At 38.5% G+C, this 17,660-nt stretch overlaps 2 protein-coding genes across 2 annotated transcripts; one reads left to right on the top strand and one right to left on the bottom strand.

The window, feature by feature from the left end:
- The first annotated feature begins 5,120 nt into the window (after window positions 1-5,120).
- On the top strand, window positions 5,121-6,014 carry LOC143885441 (LOB domain-containing protein 12-like). Its single transcript, XM_077389622.1, has 2 exons — window positions 5,121-5,408; window positions 5,543-6,014. Exons 1-2 carry the CDS (start codon window positions 5,253-5,255, stop codon window positions 5,870-5,872), a joined length of 486 nt encoding a protein of 161 aa, XP_077245737.1. The 5' UTR covers window positions 5,121-5,252; the 3' UTR covers window positions 5,873-6,014.
- A 3,557-nt stretch (window positions 6,015-9,571) lies between these two features.
- On the bottom strand, window positions 9,572-17,227 carry LOC143885433 (protein DOUBLE-STRAND BREAK FORMATION). Its single transcript, XM_077389608.1, has 5 exons — window positions 17,080-17,227; window positions 16,795-17,002; window positions 15,340-15,483; window positions 12,837-12,978; window positions 9,572-10,106 (listed from the first exon to the last, which is right to left on the bottom strand). Exons 1-5 carry the CDS (start codon window positions 17,136-17,138, stop codon window positions 9,925-9,927), a joined length of 735 nt encoding a protein of 244 aa, XP_077245723.1. The 5' UTR covers window positions 17,139-17,227; the 3' UTR covers window positions 9,572-9,924.
- Window positions 17,228-17,660: the final 433 nt, after the last annotated feature.

The raw sequence follows: 17,660 nt of genomic DNA, 5'->3' as shown, positions 1-17,660 counted from the left end.
CAGATAGAGCTTATCCGAGGGATACCTAAGATATATTTATCTAAAAATATTTTACTTTAAAAAATTTAAACGTCTGCAAATATGGTAAAATTTATGCATAGCATTCCACCAACATTGGGGTCATTGAGGCTGCTGGGACTAGCTGATGCCAATTGGCGGCACATGCCATTGGTTGGACAAAAATATGTGCTCTACTTGAACTGCTAGCAAAAAAAGGTTCATTCAGACTTAAATATCAGTTAAATTCACCAGTGTGAACTCAAGCTCGTCTTTCCTGATTCATTTCTCCGGTATCAAAACATGAACCCAGTTACACTTGAATAACAATGTCTTTTAGGTGTGTATAATAATCCAATTCATTGCTACCCATCTGTTGAGAATAGGGGTGTAAACGAGCCGAGCCGAGCCGAGCTTGGCCAGGCTCGGCTCGGCTCGTTAAGCTCAAAAGCTCGGCTCGGTCAAGCTCGGCCAGGCTCGCGAGCCTTATCGAGCTCGAATTCCCTGGACAGCCCTATCTAGTGTTTTTTTACTACTCTTTTTACACTAGGGGGGTGGTCCAAGTAACAAATGGGGTTCCAAAATAGAAGTGACATATTTTGCCTCCCCCTTTCACTCCCTAGACAACCCTTTTAGTGTATATATTAATATATAATATAAATATTTAACTATATTAAATTCTTAACGAGCCTTAACGAGCCGAGCCTGGCCTAACTCGGGCTCGGCTCGTTAAGGATTCGAGCCGAGCTCGAGCGAGCTTCCGAGCCCGAGCTAAAATTGACACCCTTAGTTGAGAAAATCCGCCAAGCAAATCAATCCGATCGTGCACAAATTAACAAAAAAGTAAAACAAGAAACTATGAACACTAAGATTTTACGTGGTTCGGCCAAGCCTATGTCCACGGGCAAGAAACACGATCTCCACTATAAGAAAATAATATACAAGGATTATAATGGATTTAACCCAAAACCTGCAACCCTTTCCTTACTTCTCTCCCCCAAGACCTAGCCCCAAAAGAAAACCCAAGAAGAAAAACCCAAGGAAGAAACCCACTTCTCTTCCTTTCTCTCTCTTCTCTTTTTATCTCTTCCTTATCTCTCACTTGCAAAGTTTGATGTTTTTGCAGTCACAATAACTCCACTATTTTGAGTTTTTACTATTCCTCTCGAGATCTTTGGTGTGAAACCTAAAGCTGTTTATGACAAACCACTTATATCTTTTTGTCACAATAGATCGATAGTCCCCTGACCAACCATTTACGTTATTTTGAAACATACGGTTGATAGGATATATCCATCAGTATTGTATTGGTCTAATTAACTATCCTGTCCTCATTCGCTAAAGTCCTCATTCGCTAAATAATTGAGAAAAATGCACCGTAATTGAGAAAAAGGCCGACTATAAAATATATTTTAGGTGTCAAAGTGTCAACTTAATATGAGATTCCAGGCATATACCAAAGCACACGATGAGACTGAGAGACAGAGAGATTTTGGATGTGGATTGCTTTCTTGGAGCGTGCTTTCCACACACGCTAAAGATAATTTGTTGGGTCCATGGATAATACGCTTCTTCATTCTCTACCACACATGTTAGAGCTCACAAAGATATCTTCCTTAATTTCTTGTGTTGTCCAGACACCTAGAAAGAGAGAGGGGGAGGGGAGAGAGATTTTGGATGTGGATTGCTACTGTTAAATTCAAGCATATATCTTTCTCTCAAAAGAAAAAGATTGCTACTGCTAGAGGGTGCATTCAACGTATGCTAGAGATAATGCATCCGGTCCATGGATAATACATTCACTTTTTTTCCTTCTCTATCCCACATATTTTATGTTAAAGCTCGCAAAGATCCTTCGTTTTGTGTGTTGGACAGTCGTTGAGAGAGAGAAAGAGAGAGAGACTTTGGATGTATATTGCCATTGTTTGAACGTGCATTCGACACACGTTAAAGATAATGCATTATTGGGTCCATGGATAGTACCCTCTTCTGTTTTTTCTACTACATATGTTAAACCTCATAGTGATCCCTTCCCTATAGAGAGAGATATAGTTAGAGATAGAGTTTGGATGTGGATTGGCATTGTTTGCGCGTGCATTTGACACTGACACACTATAAAAAGGATAATGCATTGGGTGCATGGATAATACACTCACACATGTTAAAGCTCACAAAGGCCTCCTCCTTTCGCTTGTTGGACACTCGTTCTCTTTGAAATGTATTTCAGATTTTCACTCAATAGACAAAGAGAGTCACTCATGGTGACTCTCAATAGACAAAGAGAGTCACTCATGGCTCACCATCTTTTCTTTCATTGTCAATTGTTGTTTGATTCCTTCATTGAAGAAGATAATATGCTTAAAAATGACCACATCACACCCCTTCTTTTCATATTATGCCAACCGATTGTCAGCCCTAAACCTATTATCGGCCTCAAATTTAAATGTAATTTTGAGTGCAATAATAGGTTTTGGACTTACAATCGGTTGTCACAATCTGCGCCGAACAGGGCCTAAAAGGATATCTTTTTTCACAATTTGTTATAATCCATGCTTCTGATCATCCTATGATCAGAGGTCATCTTCTTGCAACATAGTAAGTCTTTTGAGCATTCAACAAAAAACTTTCAACCCAGTGAACCAAAGAAACCAAATCATGGGAAAAAAAGAATGTGCTTGATAAGATCTGAACAAGAAAACGTAACGGAAATTCTGAATCCACTTTGATCCATTTTGCTCAATGAAAATTCAAAAAATCATTTAGGCCACATTTGGATACCCACAAGATTTAGATTCGGGTTTCTCACATTTGCAGTTGAGATTTGGAACTGAATCAGATCCTTAGATTTCCAAATCAGCTACAACAGTGAAAAATATCTGATTTGCAAATCTGTTCAGCAAAACATTATGTGGAAATCATTATTTGTGGCAATTACCTTCACCCTCGCTGCTCCTCTCCTCGACCTCGTTGCAGCAGCAGCCTGACCTCTAGACCTCTCTCTCTCCCTCTCTCTCTCTCTCTCTCTCTCTCTCTCTCTCTCTCTCTCTCTCCCTCTCTCTCTCTCTCTCTCTCTCTCTCTCTCTCACACACACACACACAACATGAGCATGAGGATGATTGGTGTGTTTTGTATCCAAAACTCAAATCCAGATACAAAAACACGAGGAATCCAAACGTGGCCTTAGGGCCGTTTGGATGCTGAGAAGATTTTGATTTGGATTTCTCACATTTGCAGCCCAGTTTGCGTTGTGATTTGGATCCGGATCAAATCCTTGGATTTCCAAATCAGCAACTGACAGTGGAAAAAAAAACAGATTTCCAAATATGCTATGGAAATAAGTAATTGGAAATCCACAGATGTGGCAGTTTCCTTCACCATATTTGCTCCTCAACCTTTCCCCTCGAGTAGGAAGTACCCCCTTCCCTCTCTGTCTCCCTCAACATGAGTTGGCAGATCTATTCATTTTGTATTCAAAAGTCAATTCCAAATACAAAATATGAGGTATCCAAACGGGCCCTTAATTTGATAGAGCAACTGAAGTGAGCACAGTTGAAGCCACACAAAAATGGTCATTTAGCTGTAGCAAATTTGGGCTCTAATATATATGGTTGATAATATTGAGAAGCCGTTGCTTCCTTCGGAAAAAAGAAAAGATACCTCATACCTTGTTAAGGTCAAATTATTTTTGAGATGCTCAATCATCATTCTGAGAACTTCAGACGATGAATGTATGGCTGAAGAAATAACAAAAAAAATTATATATTATTATGAAAATGCAATAGAGGAGTCTGTTAGAATAAAGATCGGATCTCACAAGATCTGACAGTTGGATCATTACGGTGTTAGATTTGGCTGTCCAACATTGACCATTATGCAGTTAGGATAGATTAGGATTATCTTTTCTCAATGCTAATATTTTTCTTCTTATGCTTATCTTTGAGTGCTTTATATACGCATGGGTATAACTATAGGAAATATGATGACTTAAGATAAGTGAAAATTATTTCTCTACATAGTGTCGATTGTACGTCGATCAGACCTTTCACTGCGCACATCGCACTTCGGCCCTCTAGTCATTGTGCTGGTCTCGCTCCCGCAAGAAATAATACCTACAAAAATTTGGGGTGCCTAGATCAATGCAGATGGAGGCGCTGAAGGGAAGAATGTGCGCATGAGCATGGCATATCACTTGGTGAACCAGCTTGGTGTGGGTGTCTCTTTAGGTAATTGACAATATCTCATCTAGGGAGAGGGTACTTGTCTTTGGTGGGTGCTGAAGATCTTGCGAGTATTCAAGTATTCATACAAGATCGATCTTCACACTTGGTTGTCTTGCCTTCACCACCATTAATAATCAGTGTGTCCGGATGATAACCATCCTAAACAAAAGTATCTAACAGTCAGCATCATCACTTCTTATTTTGTTTAAAAAAATAAATTTTCAGTGGCAAAAAGTAGAGGATATTAAGGGTTTTTGCATCTTTTTACATGGGGAAAACCCAACCCCTGTCATTCATGTTTTCGTCTCCAACGTGACAATGGGTGGGCATTTGACATTATAGTAGGTGGCCGTCTCTATGTCCTTGAAGGAGATCAGGTGGTTACTTAAGAATTCAACATGTTATTTATGGATTCACAATACTATAGGTCGTCTTTTGTCGGGTAAAAAAAAAGACAAAAAAAAGTTGTGCTTCTAATTAACAAAAAGCAGGCATCATGTGAGTAAGCACATGTTATGCTTCTCGTGCACTCCTTCTTTTATTCTCCACCCCATTGCTAGAAGAAGAAATTAAGGGAAGCTTGTTAATTTTTTTAATAAATATAATATAATTCATAGTAGAGGAAGTCTAGACTGAAGGGAGCCCTTGCAAAAAAGAGGTGAAAGGGCTCCCCCATTGGCTGCACATCACCAGCAGCAAGGGCTCCCTCATTGGCTGCACATCACCATCAGATGATGGTGATGTGCAGCCAATGGGGGAGCCCTTTCACCTCTTTTTTGCAAGGGCTCCCTTCAGTCTAGAATTCCTCTTGATTAGTATGGTTGGACATTTCCTTCAAAACCAAACATTTTCCATCGACTTTTACCGGCCCTTAGTGTATAAATAAGCACTCCACCCGCCTCTCTTCCTCTCTTTCCTTGTGAAGTCTTCTTCCTTACTTTCTCTTCCACAGGCCATTTTCCAAACACAACTCTCTCTCTCTCTCTCTCTCTCTCTCTCTCTCTCTCGCACACACACACATCCCGAAGGCCTAAATGGGAGGAAACTCGCCCTGCGCTTCGTGCAAATTGCTGCGCCGACGCTGCGCTAAGGACTGTATCTTCACACCATTCTTCCCTTCCGACGACCCGCATAAGTTCGCCATTGTTCACAAGGTCTTTGGTGCTAGCAATGTTAGCAAAATTCTTCAGGTTCCCTCTCTCTCTTAACATAATTTGGTTTTATTAACAAAAATTGCCACATTGTTTCTCAATTTTATGCTTTTGATATCATATTGCTGAAGTATGGTTTAGTAATTTACTTATTCTAACCAGTCTTCTAACAGGAGCTTCCGATTGATCAAAGAGAGGACGCTGTGAGTAGCCTAGTCTACGAAGCAAATGCGAGAGTACGGGACCCCGTTTATGGCTGCGTCGGGACAATCTCTTACCTGCAGAACCAAGTCACTCAATTGCAAATGCAGCTTGCAGTGACCCAAGCAGAGATCTTATGCATTCAGATGCAGAAACAGCCTCCTTTACCAAGCCACCACCTAGGCCCAGAAGAGAAATCACTTGGGATTTCTAACAATCTCAATAGCCCTCCCCAGTTCATCAACTTTGCCTCCTATAGCAATGTATGCAAGAGCCTCTCACAAGAGTCTCTTTGGGCATGATGTATTTTTTTGTTATGAAATGGCACAAATTTTCTACTTCCTTTCTTGTGATGGAGAGCACATTTGTTCAGATGAATATAGAGAGGAGCGTTGGAACAGCTTGGGCAATTGGGTAATGAATAAATTTAACTGCATTGTAAAACTTATTTCCTCCTTGGATACCTCTAAAAATTATTTGCATGTAATCATCTGAGAGATTGTTTCACTTCCACTCACGACTATTGCCATGTTTAGTCACCACGGAAAAATATTCCATGGAATATTTGAGGGGCTAGTTGTGACTTGTGAGTGAATGGGCCAGACATGGAGAGACATGAGAGGGTGGGAGTGAGGGGAGCATGAAAAGCTCCTAAAAACCAGGTAAACAGAAAACCAATTCTAAATAGGTATTTTTTCTTTTCACTAGTTTTTTGTGATGTCATCTCGAGGTGTAGGATCATCCTAATTATGAGGTACAACCTATTTACGCTGTGGCCCAACAAACGAACGGTTTGGATCATCCTTTGAAGTGGGCCCCACTGTCCTTTCTAAAAAAGACTGGACTTCACGTGCCCCTTTGTCCTTTCTAGAAAAAGGCTGGACTTCACGTGCACTCACTGTATAAAATCTCTAGATATGTTAGAAAGATGAGAGGGATGAGTAGAAAAAAAACATATTATTAGACTTGGCTGTATTAGAAAACTTGGCAATTGATTTGATAAGACTGAGAGGGGATTAAAAGTTAAGCAACTGGGTTAGAGAGAGAGAGGGGAGGGGGGACTTGGCTGTATTAGAAAACTTGGCAATTGATTTAATAAGACCGAGAGGGGAGTAAAAGTTAAGCAACTGGGTTAGAGAGAGAGAGAGAGAGAGAGGGGGGGGAATCCTAATAGGTGTTAGAAAAAGTATTTTAAGTTAATGGGGTGATGGGTCAACCCTAGCATGTGACATACGGAGTAGATTAGGGTTTTGTTAAGTAAACAAAAGAGTCCCCAAGTGATTGAAACATGGGCGGCATTGTCAATCCCCAAACAGAATTTACTTCATATTCGGCTTCCTAGTTTTGTTTTGGCGTTCACGTGGAGGAGATGGATCTATGTATATATGAGAAGAAAACAAACCAAAGTTTTTGTTTTTACACTTCATTCCTTCCACCATTTTTGTCAAAATCATTGTAATGGTTAGAGATAATATAAGAAAAGGAACATCTGAATTTAAGATTCCTCCACCTTTTTTCATGTCCATGAAATTTCTTAGTCAGAACTTAGTTCTCTCTCCCCATGCAATTATGTGAGCCCCACAATAATTTATGTAGGAAGTTTTTTTAAAAGGGAAGTCTAAACTGAAGGGCGCCCTTTCACAGAAACAGTTACATGGGCGCCCCGATTGGACTATCTCCAAGGTGCATTTAGACGTATAGGGGCGAACCGCTTCGGTTTGTGTATTGAGGGTACAATAAGAGTGTTCTTACTCAAACTCAATAGATACTCAAGAGCATAGAACAAAGGTGTTCGAGATTGATTCTTTGGGAGAAGTCATAGTGTTCAAATTGTGTTCACGGGTTCAATACTTTGAGAGTAGCCACCATGAAAGAAGATTAGATTTGAACAAGATGTCAGATGATGCAAGTTATTCATTATCGAGAAAATTGAACCACTCTAACTAAGAGCTTTGGAAGTCTTGTAAGGAGGTTTTTTTCACGGGTAAGCCGGGGTTTGGCGGGGACCCCTACCAGTTTATTAGATAAAGATAAAGAAGTAACATTGATGGGAACTAGACGCAATCCCTAACTCAAAGCACATGAGTAGTCAACCATGAAAGAAGATTAGATTTGAACAAGATGTCTGATGATGCAAGTTATTCGTTATCGAGAAAATTGAACCACTCTAACTATGAGCTTTGGAAGTCTTGTATGAAGGTGTTTTTTCATGGGTAAGCTGAGGTTTGGCGGGAACCTCTACCAGTTTATTAGATAAAGATAAAGAAGTCACATTGATGGGAACTAGACGCAATCCCTAACTCAAAACACATGAGAGGGAGATCTAAAAACACATGATTGACAGATAACAGAACACTGAACCTAAGAGTTTAAAGGTGTGTTCTTTAACCATTCTCTAGATATCCATTCTAAAAATTAGGATTAATTTTTATCCTCTAGAGTCCTTCTAGATTAGGATTGTGTTTTTTTAACCTTTACAAATTTTCAATTTTGGTGATGTTGGAAACACAGTTTCACCCAAAAAAGTTGGAGAGTGGACACGTTTACGCTAAAAAGTTGAGATTATAGTGAGACTGAGATCGTGCGATAGTGCGAGAAACTTTCGCTCCATAAAATAATGCCTAAAAATTAGGATTAATTCTTAGAAGAGTGGTTGAAATTGCAAAAGAACACCATTCTGATTTTTTTAGGCTAAAAAAACGAAAAATCACTCTAAAAGATGGTTAAAGAACGCACCCTTAAGCTGCTCAATACTCTTGAATTACGTAATCAGCTAGCTTGATGGGCGTATATTGGGATCTTTGAGAGTGTCTTAGGCTATTCTTCCTTGGAAGCCTCTGCCATGGTACACCTTCAGAGTTGTTGTGGTTCATCAATAATTTGACTGTAAGGCTTCTCCCCCCTTAGTTCCCCCCTTAAACTTTGGTATGGAGTTGTCCTACAAGGACAAAAATTATCAGACGTAATGTGTGGATCAAATATGGTCCCATAAGACCTAATCAAAAGACTAATTCGAAAGTCAAGGCCAAGGAGTAGTTATGCAATGAAACAGCCAGTTGATGAAGGCATGTTAATATGTCTCTAAGTTGTAAAAGCTCCTAGAGAAGTGTGGGATAAGTTTGTCAGGTTATTTCCGAAAAAGAAAACTCATTGTCTCTAACTGCTAGTGAAGAACAAAAAAAAATCTCTTTGGTTCAAAGTATTTCCTTAGCATGAAGAACAACACATTTAAGGAGTTGTCCCAATTAGATCCTGAAAATAAAATCAAAGAATCTAAGCTGAGGAGACTCTTGATCAATAGATTGCAACCGTTGCTATCTCACAAGATAGCGCTCACTTAAACAACCGGCTTCAAGATCGAGGACAGGGAAAAGGATTTGTTATCAAAGGACACAATGGAGAAGTGTTGATCTAACTGTAAATTGAACCGTGGAGAGGGTTCAAAAAAACAAGGGAGATTTGAACAACCAAGAGAAGGACGGCAAGAAGGCACAAGAGGATGATGCTTCTAAGTATTGTTGTCATTGTGCAAGGAATGGCCACTTTGCACGTAATTGTAGAGTGAAGCTTGTCCCTACAAAGGCAAAGTCAGCTATGGATAATTCATGGCAAGGAAGAGCAGTGATGAAGTGTGGAAGGCTCGTACATCATTTACAGTTGTCTATAACAGTGGTGAGACTCTTGTTATGATCGTTTAAGTTGTTGATTTGTCCATAAGCGCTATTATGGATGAGATTGGCGAGTAAGGATCAATAGCGACAGTACCCAAGGTGATGGAAACCTACCCCCAGTAGCCACAGTAGCCAAGGTGATGGCTCTTGAAGAAAACCTCCCAAGACGTGGAATGAGGAAGCGAATAGAAGAAAGAAGCGAGAAGAAGGAGATGATGATGTTGATGATGATGCATTACAGAATGAGAAGGGTGATCTTATGATCACCAGGACTTCCTTTAATGAGATTAATAATTACATCCATGCCATTACTTGATGACGGTCCCTATCACAACCCACATAAATACATGTGAATGCGCTATTCTATCCTATTCTTAACATTTGTAAAGGAATGTAGAATGAAGAACATCTTCAATTTTATTTCTTGATCAATCAAGAATCTACATTTTCAAGCACCATACTGTCATGATATAGAGTTTGGAAGTTGGCCAACTGAATCCTAGTACCATGAGCCTCTGAGTCCCTCATTTTGTACAACATTCCAAATTTCCCATTACTATAGCATACCTGAGGTCAAGCAAACAGCATGCATGTCTTGATATAAACAGAAAGGCCTGAGAGATTTAACTCATTGTGTAAACAGAAAAACAATGCACAGCCGTGGAAGATGTGTATAGGATTGTCTATGAACCAGCAATATTCTTGTTCAGACGTTGACTTTCATGTAGCTTTTGGATGTTCCTTTTCTTGATACCACTTCTGAACATTAAACTCGCTGAATTTTGTGTATACATCGAATAAGAACCACGCTTATTGTTTTCTTGGGTGGCTTTCTTTTTCAAGTACACAGCTGTCTGTGCCTGAACTGATAAATAACAAAACACAAATAATTTTAAAAATAACAGAAGACAGCATGAAGTCTCACTTCACAAGCTGTCCATAAAGATTTTGACCTTAAAAAAAATTCCAGAAAATGCTTTTAGTAAACTGAATACTACTGACCGGGAGAGGATAAAGTGAAGCAAGAACTTCAAACGAAACCATGTCCTCACTAGATTTACACAAGATAGTGATAATGGAAACTTAGATAAATGAGTTTCTCACATCCAAGCTATGGCATTATTGATTCCAGTATTCAACCGTTCAAATTGGTAGTGCTGCCTGTATTTTTAGGTTTGAGCATATTAGAAAGAATATGGAGTATACAACTTAAATCCTTGTATGCCTAATTAAGATTAAAAGTTGTATTGGAAAACGATAGCATTGCACGAATATTTCCCTCTCATTCAATAGGGAAGATGGGATTATACAAAAATAGAGTGGTTCATTAGAATGTTATGAGTTAAGATGCAATGAATAGGACATCAAACTTTTCAGAAGATATGAAAGACGCGTCAAGATATCTTAATGAATTAGTGGAGGTACTATACAATAAGACCCACAATGACATATTACTAGACAAACTTAAAATTCAAGCACAGATTACATAACCATTCCCTCTGCCCAATCATTGTTGTTTCTGTGGTCCCATTAAATTTAGAAGGTAAAATCAGCTTGACGAAGTTGAATAGGTAGCAAAGATTCCTTCGATCCCTTTATATGATTGTTTAACAGAATCAACTAATAGAATCCAAAAATACGTAACTACATAAGCTTGGATGCACTTAAAATGGACAATATAAAGGAGACTGAATCAGGACATGTAGGGCTGCAACTCGAGCCGGGTAAAACCCGACCCGCATCGACCCGACCCGAAAATAGCCTGGGTCGGGTTCAGGTTTCATGGGTTTCGGGTCGAGCCGGGTTCAGCATTCAAAAGCCCGCATGAATCTCGGGTCGAGCCGGGTTTGAAGGGGCCCAACCCGACCCGACCCGAGTTACATAAGTTATAGTAAGTACATTTTTTTCTATTGTTAGTTAAAAGTTAAAGGGATAATTACATTTACATCCCCTCTAGTTTCTGACACATCCACTTCCACCCCTATAGTTTAAAACGTGACAAATATACCCTTGTAGTTTCAATTTGTTTAAGGTAGGCCCCCTCAGCTGAAGGTTCGTCCATAGATTGAAGGGTTAGGATGATCCGATGGAGCTGATTTTTTTTGCACACCCTAACTATGTCAGGACCCATCAAATGAACGCTTTGGATCATCCAAACAATGTGGGGCCACATTATTTGGATGATCCAAAGCGTTCATTTGATGGGTCCTGACATAGATATGGTGTGCCCAAAAAATCAGCTCCATCGGATCATCCTAACCCTTCAATCTATGGACGAACCTTCAGCTGAGGGGGCAAACCTTAAACAAATTGAAACTACAGGGGTGTATTTGTCACGTTTTAAACTATAGGGGTGGAAGCGGATGTGTCAGAAACTAGAGGGGGTGTAAATGTAATTATCCCAAAGTTAAAAGTGAAAACCCACGCACCCACTGTTACTGTATGTGAGTGTAATTTCTGCATCTATGAGTTGAGTTAATTCAAGTGTTTGATTCAGCAGTGTTTGATTGTAATTACAACATTGTTTGATTACAGCATTGTTTGATTCAAGTGTGATGTGAGTGTAATTACATCATTGTTTGATTCAAGTGTAATGTGAGTGTAATTTCTGCTTCTATGAGTTGAGTTGCCTTGCCAAACAAGAATTTTCCTTAAAAATTTGCGTCAACGTGAAAAAACCCGACCCGACCCGAACCGACCCGAGATTTATCATGGGTAGGGCCGGGTTTGGGAATCGTGGGTTTTCCGAAAAAAAACCCGACCCGACCCGACCCGAGATATTTCTCGGGTAGGGTTGGGTTCTCCAAAACCCGACCCGCCCGACCCGAGTTGCAGCCCTAAGGACATGTGCATTATATAAATATGAAAAAAACAGAGAGAAAGCATAATATTTCAACTTAAAATCAAAATTATAAACGGCAACTAATTAGGCCATACACAGCATAAAATCCAACAAAATTCAGATGGAATACCAGAATGAAGCAATAGTTAAAACCTTTCCTGTAATCTGTAAACCCCATGTCAATGATGTAAAAAGACGAACCCCATTCCACAATACCCATTATCCCACTTGGTTTTCTTTGCTTTCCATGTTTTGAATCATGCATATTGGCTTACAAAATTATGTTACCATTTGCTTGTGCATATGTCATTTCCTAACTCTCGCTTTATAACATTTTACATTATTAAGTCAGTTTTCCAGTCAGAGTTGGATTAGGTTCCTCACCACATTTTAGAGCTGGAGTAGGTTCCTATTCATCCTTTATAAAAAAAATGTAAAAAACACATTTCATTTCGGTAACTTTGTTAAAGCCTTGGGAGGCCTCCCGCAATTTCACTTTTCTTACTTTACAGACATGTGCTTTATTTTTTTTCTCAAAATGATAAAAGGTTTCAAAAGATCCTCTAAAACATTTGCTATCATACCGAAAACAAACAAAAGAGGTTAGTATGATGGGATGCATAGTTACAATGTCATTATTATTGATATTAGCTACATAAGATAAGGATAACAAGACAGAGCCTACAAACAATGTAAAGGAATTGGCAATTAAAATAATGATTGTTTTCAAGATTACTCGTGAAAAATGCATACCAGACTGTGAAGCAACTAATGTCCTGGCAATGTCTCTGAGTTCCTGAATTTTTACAACAACTTGTGCCTCGGAAAAGAAGATGTCAGGTTTGGAATTTACAATGTCAGTTGGCTGAATGTGTAGAAGTGCATTTTCATACCCCTATAAAAGCATAAAAGCAAAAGATACATATAATGCCCAAAAAAAAAAAAAAAGAATACATGAACACAATTGAACCTCAATAACACTTTAATACTTTTGAAGCCCAGACTACAAATTTGAAACTAAGATAGCAGCAAAAATACAATCGAGTCGTGGGTGTATGCCCCATGGCCTTCTAGAGGCAGGATCCCATGGAACCTTTTCTTTGCTGCTACCCTATGGATGGTATGGAAAGAAGGAAATAGGAGTGTTTAAAGGCACCTTGAAGGGTGTTCGCAAGTTACAGATTCTCCAAGCATGTTCGATTTAGCTTTACTATTTCTCCAAATCTACTTTCAAAAGCCCTTTCTGTTTCTCATTGGTTTGATCACTCCAACCAAGAGAAGGGAGAAAGGGAAAATATGGAGGAAGAGAGAAGGAAGAATGGAAGAGAGAGAGAGAGAGAGAGAGAGAGAGAGAGAGAGAGAGAAGAAGAAGAAGAGAGAGGATGGCAAGGTCAAATCGTCAAGGACACGGCCATGGTTTTAAATTTCGGCTGAAATCCGAAATTTTGGATTTCGGTGGGGACCGAAACCGAAATTTCCCGAAATTTGGAATTTCGGAAATTTCGAGAAAATGTCATTTAAAAAAAGAAAAAAAAAGGGGGGGGGGGGGAATGTTACAAAATTTCAGAATTTTGAACCTCGAAACGAAATACCAAATTTCGGCCCGAAATTTCGGATTTCGGTGGGGTCCGAAATCGGTACCAAAACCGAAATTTAAAACCTTGGACACGACAACATGGCTTCAAACTCATGCAAGCATGGGTTGGGTGTACACGTAGACGATGGGGGGAAGAAATTTGAGTAAAAGCCTCAGATGGTCAAACCTAGCTATCAAATATCGACTCTAATCGACGACAACTATCCACCTCTAGAAAAGCGATTATATCAAAGACATCTCCAAAGAGGAATTTTTAAGGCTATGCAAAGAAGAGGTCAATTAGAATGATTAAATGTATTCAATGGGCAGGAGGAATTGATAAAGGGGAATCGAATTTGAAATTGGCTTGTTAGTGCATATATTTGAATGGAAGATCAAAGCCACGACCATTGGGCTTCATGAAGCTACCAATCCCATCCAACTAAGGTACCATCTATGGTGGAATTATCTGCCAGCAACTATACACATCTTCCTGAAACCAACGGTGATAGAAATGAAGATGATGCCTCCAACGTCTCGTTTATGGGTCCATCAAGTCGAAGGAATTCTCTAACACTCAAGGGTTCACCTTGACTGTATCGAGGTACCAGTTCACATCAGTTCCATGCACTCTCTCTGTTAATCTATATATCGATCTATTTGTCAATCTAGTTACCTCTCCCTCCCCTCTTATTCTTCTTCCTCTTTCTCAATTTCTCTCTTATCTTCGATTTTCAAACGCAGTTACTCTCTTATCATCGATTTTCAAACCAAACCAAGGAGAAGCAGAATGTTCTTTCTAGTCATTTCGAAATTACACCTTAGAAACACTAATGACAAATAAAACAAGGCAAAGCTGAAAAGGGGTGGAAATATCTAGCCTGGTATATAGAGTTATAAACATTTATAAGTCAATGTCTATTATTTGATTGAGGTAGTCACAGTTCCAAAATGAAGCACATATGGAACGATAATTTCATTTGAGTATTGTACAATCCATGGAGTCATTTTGGAAATATCTGCACGACATGAGAGCAATTTTCATGGAAGTTGGTTTTCTAATTTCTGAATATTTACAAAAAATCTAGTATAATCTATTACATAAGGTTTACGTATAATAAGCATGAAGATGAAAAATGAAGAAAATTAAAGTAGGGGTATAAATGTTTTTACTAAGAAGATAATCAAATTCTTCAATTTCTTTAGTTAAAAAATATGAAACTTTTAGGACATACAGTGAGTAGGTTCAACGGCTTTAGGCTTTCGTTTTTTAGTAGCGAAAACTTTTGCCAGGGAATTGGGAGTTTACATGGTAATGCATGAATACTTAATAGAGGGACTCACTGCAAATACTAGATTGCCTCATAATTTCCGTCTCATGTATTTCTTGAATGATTAGTACTACAAACTACTCAAGGTCCAGGGACAGTAACTACTAAAAAGAAAAGGGAAAAAGCTTAAAGTAGTGCTGCGGTTATTGGTATTAAGATAATCTTTTTTAAGCTGCAGTTATTGGTGTTAAGATAATCTCTTTTTTTTAAAGTTCAGAAAGATGAAATTCTTGGGACAGTAGCTAATAGGTTCAAGCAATTTGTGGGTTTTTATTAAGGAGTGGCAAGAAATTATGTATTTCTCAACTAATTACTATTACTAGTCAATCATAGGTATCAAAATATATACCTTGACCGCAATTGAATAAAATCCATTATCCAGTGAATCATCGGCAAAAGTTAGCCATTCCACATATGAAACTTGCATCTCGTGATGATTTGCATATTTAAGGTCCCGTAAGGCAAAGGCCTCGTATTTCAGTGTCAAACAGCTCTGAAAACCAAGAAAAACATGTCAAATTGGAAATAAAGATATCAGCATAGAACAAGTATTGAAACTCAATGAAAAAAAAAAATGGAAATGCGGATACTATATTTATCACAGAATTTGTAAAGTTTGACGTCATTTCCCTAAATAAATAAGGAAACATGCATGCCTCCAGTGTGTTTAAAATCTTTTCATAAGATCTAGTTGAAGCGCGAATCATGAACATAAAGACGGAATCAAGAATGTGCCAAAAGGTTGACTAAAAGATTGAACTAAATTGTTGTAAACATTCTATTCAAGTAATTTCATGATTATAATTCAACAAAAAAAAAAATCATATTAAAATAAGGGAAATTCTACGACCAAGGAAACAAGAACATAATATTGTTTCATGAGAAACAAGCAGAAAAGACAACTTCATAAAACGTAATACAAAAAAAAAAAAAAAACATACAAATGTCTTTTGAAGAGAATGTGTGGGTGTGTATCCATTATCAGCCCCAATCTCTTCCATAAACCCAATCTTCCTATTCTATTCACCTTATAACTTCAAAAGACTCCTAATTTTCCTTTTAATCGAAGAAAATACCTCCCTAATCTAAAACTAGAAACTCACTTATTTAAATTGCCGAATGACTTAAATAAACAACCGACGATCAAAATACCACAAAGCATCATCTAAAATTCAAATTAAAAAACACCACACACTGCAATAAAATAAAAAATCTCAAGTTGAGTTTCCAGCCCAATTGCCACATGATTACTCGCTGGTGTTTTACAAAAGAACCACTAAACAATTTTTAATCTCCAAGATCATAGACATTTTATGCAATTTCTTTTGCATCTACTACCTTGCCCAAGCAAACATCATTAGTCAAGGCAACCTCCCTGACCTCCAAATCTGCTTTCTCCACAAAATGCGTATCTATACTCTTGTGACTTTAGAAATGAATCTTCTTCATAACTAGGTACCAATTTTTTCTGAATTTTCCATATTTAACCACTACTTTCTATGCTAATTGCTGAAAGATTATCCATCTGTAGCAATGCTAGTAGAATTCTGCATCAATTTCCAAATCTAGTGTCTCTAATAACAACCGTACAAGATAAGATCCCTCTATGTTTTCCATGGAATATTATACTGATAATTCTCATAGCAAACCTACAAGTTCAAGCCATTTGAATTTTCCAACAAGCATGCTTAAAGTTTATTCGCATGATAATAAAAATTGAAAGATAAGACAAAAAAAAAAACAAAGATATTGAAATTCAAACCCTAGATAATTTCATTAGGTAAAAAAAAAAAAAAAAACTTGCCTCTACATCGCCTACAAGAGCAAAGGCATTAACGAAGAAATTCACGACAGAAAGCTTATGATCGACAGATTTCTCTGTGATTTCTTTCAAAACAGTGACAGCTTCGGATCTCATGAGATGTTTCAAGCTCGATCTAATTTCTAGCAGAGATTTCACATCTTTCGAAACCAAAACCGATTCCAAAATTCGGAGTGTTTGTTCGTCGAATCTGTAAAGAGAGGGGAGATAGATGATGAGATTTGAAGAAATGAAAATTGGAGAGAAAGAGAGATTAGAGAATGAAACCTTCGGTTTTGGAGTTGGGAACGGAAGAAAGAAATTGGCTCTCCAATTCCCTCGCTCATTTTGATTATTTGAAAGTGGAGAAAGATGAGACCTTTTTCACGATTATATATGCGAGTAAGAATTATATCCGCACTCCGCCGTTTTGATATTGGCAATCCTCTCCGTTTGAAAAGTGGTTACTCACAAGTCACAAGGCTCTTTCATTTGTATTCGGCAGGTAATATTTCAAGGCTCGTCCAAATGCTGTCTCTTGTTTTTTAGGAGTTTTGGGTTCTCGTGTGGTTTTTCACAGATCTATGTCAAGAACTTTGCCTTTGGCAAATGGTACTGTTAGGCCCGAAATTAGTTAACAGATATGACAGTGACGTAAGAGACGAGCTGGAGGGCTCGAGGAGGTGAAACGGAGGTTAGAGCCCTGATTAACTGTGTCCTGCACAGAAGCAAACGAGGTCAGAATGGCCGACCCGGAGTGTACTCCGGACAGACCCTTTGACACTCAAGTCAGTAAGAGCCGGAGTGAAGGGGTGGTTTTTAGAGTGGTGGGTAAGAATTCAATACCCTGATTTATGAGCTTTGGGAGC

Source organism: Tasmannia lanceolata, unplaced genomic scaffold (genome assembly GCF_043159265.1).
Source record: "Tasmannia lanceolata isolate RefF3 unplaced genomic scaffold, GAP_Taslan_0.1 ptg000002l, whole genome shotgun sequence".
NCBI lineage: Eukaryota > Viridiplantae > Streptophyta > Magnoliopsida > Canellales > Winteraceae > Tasmannia > Tasmannia lanceolata.
Note: the sequence above shows the minus strand (reverse complement) of the source record. Positions and strands in the feature narration are given on the sequence as shown.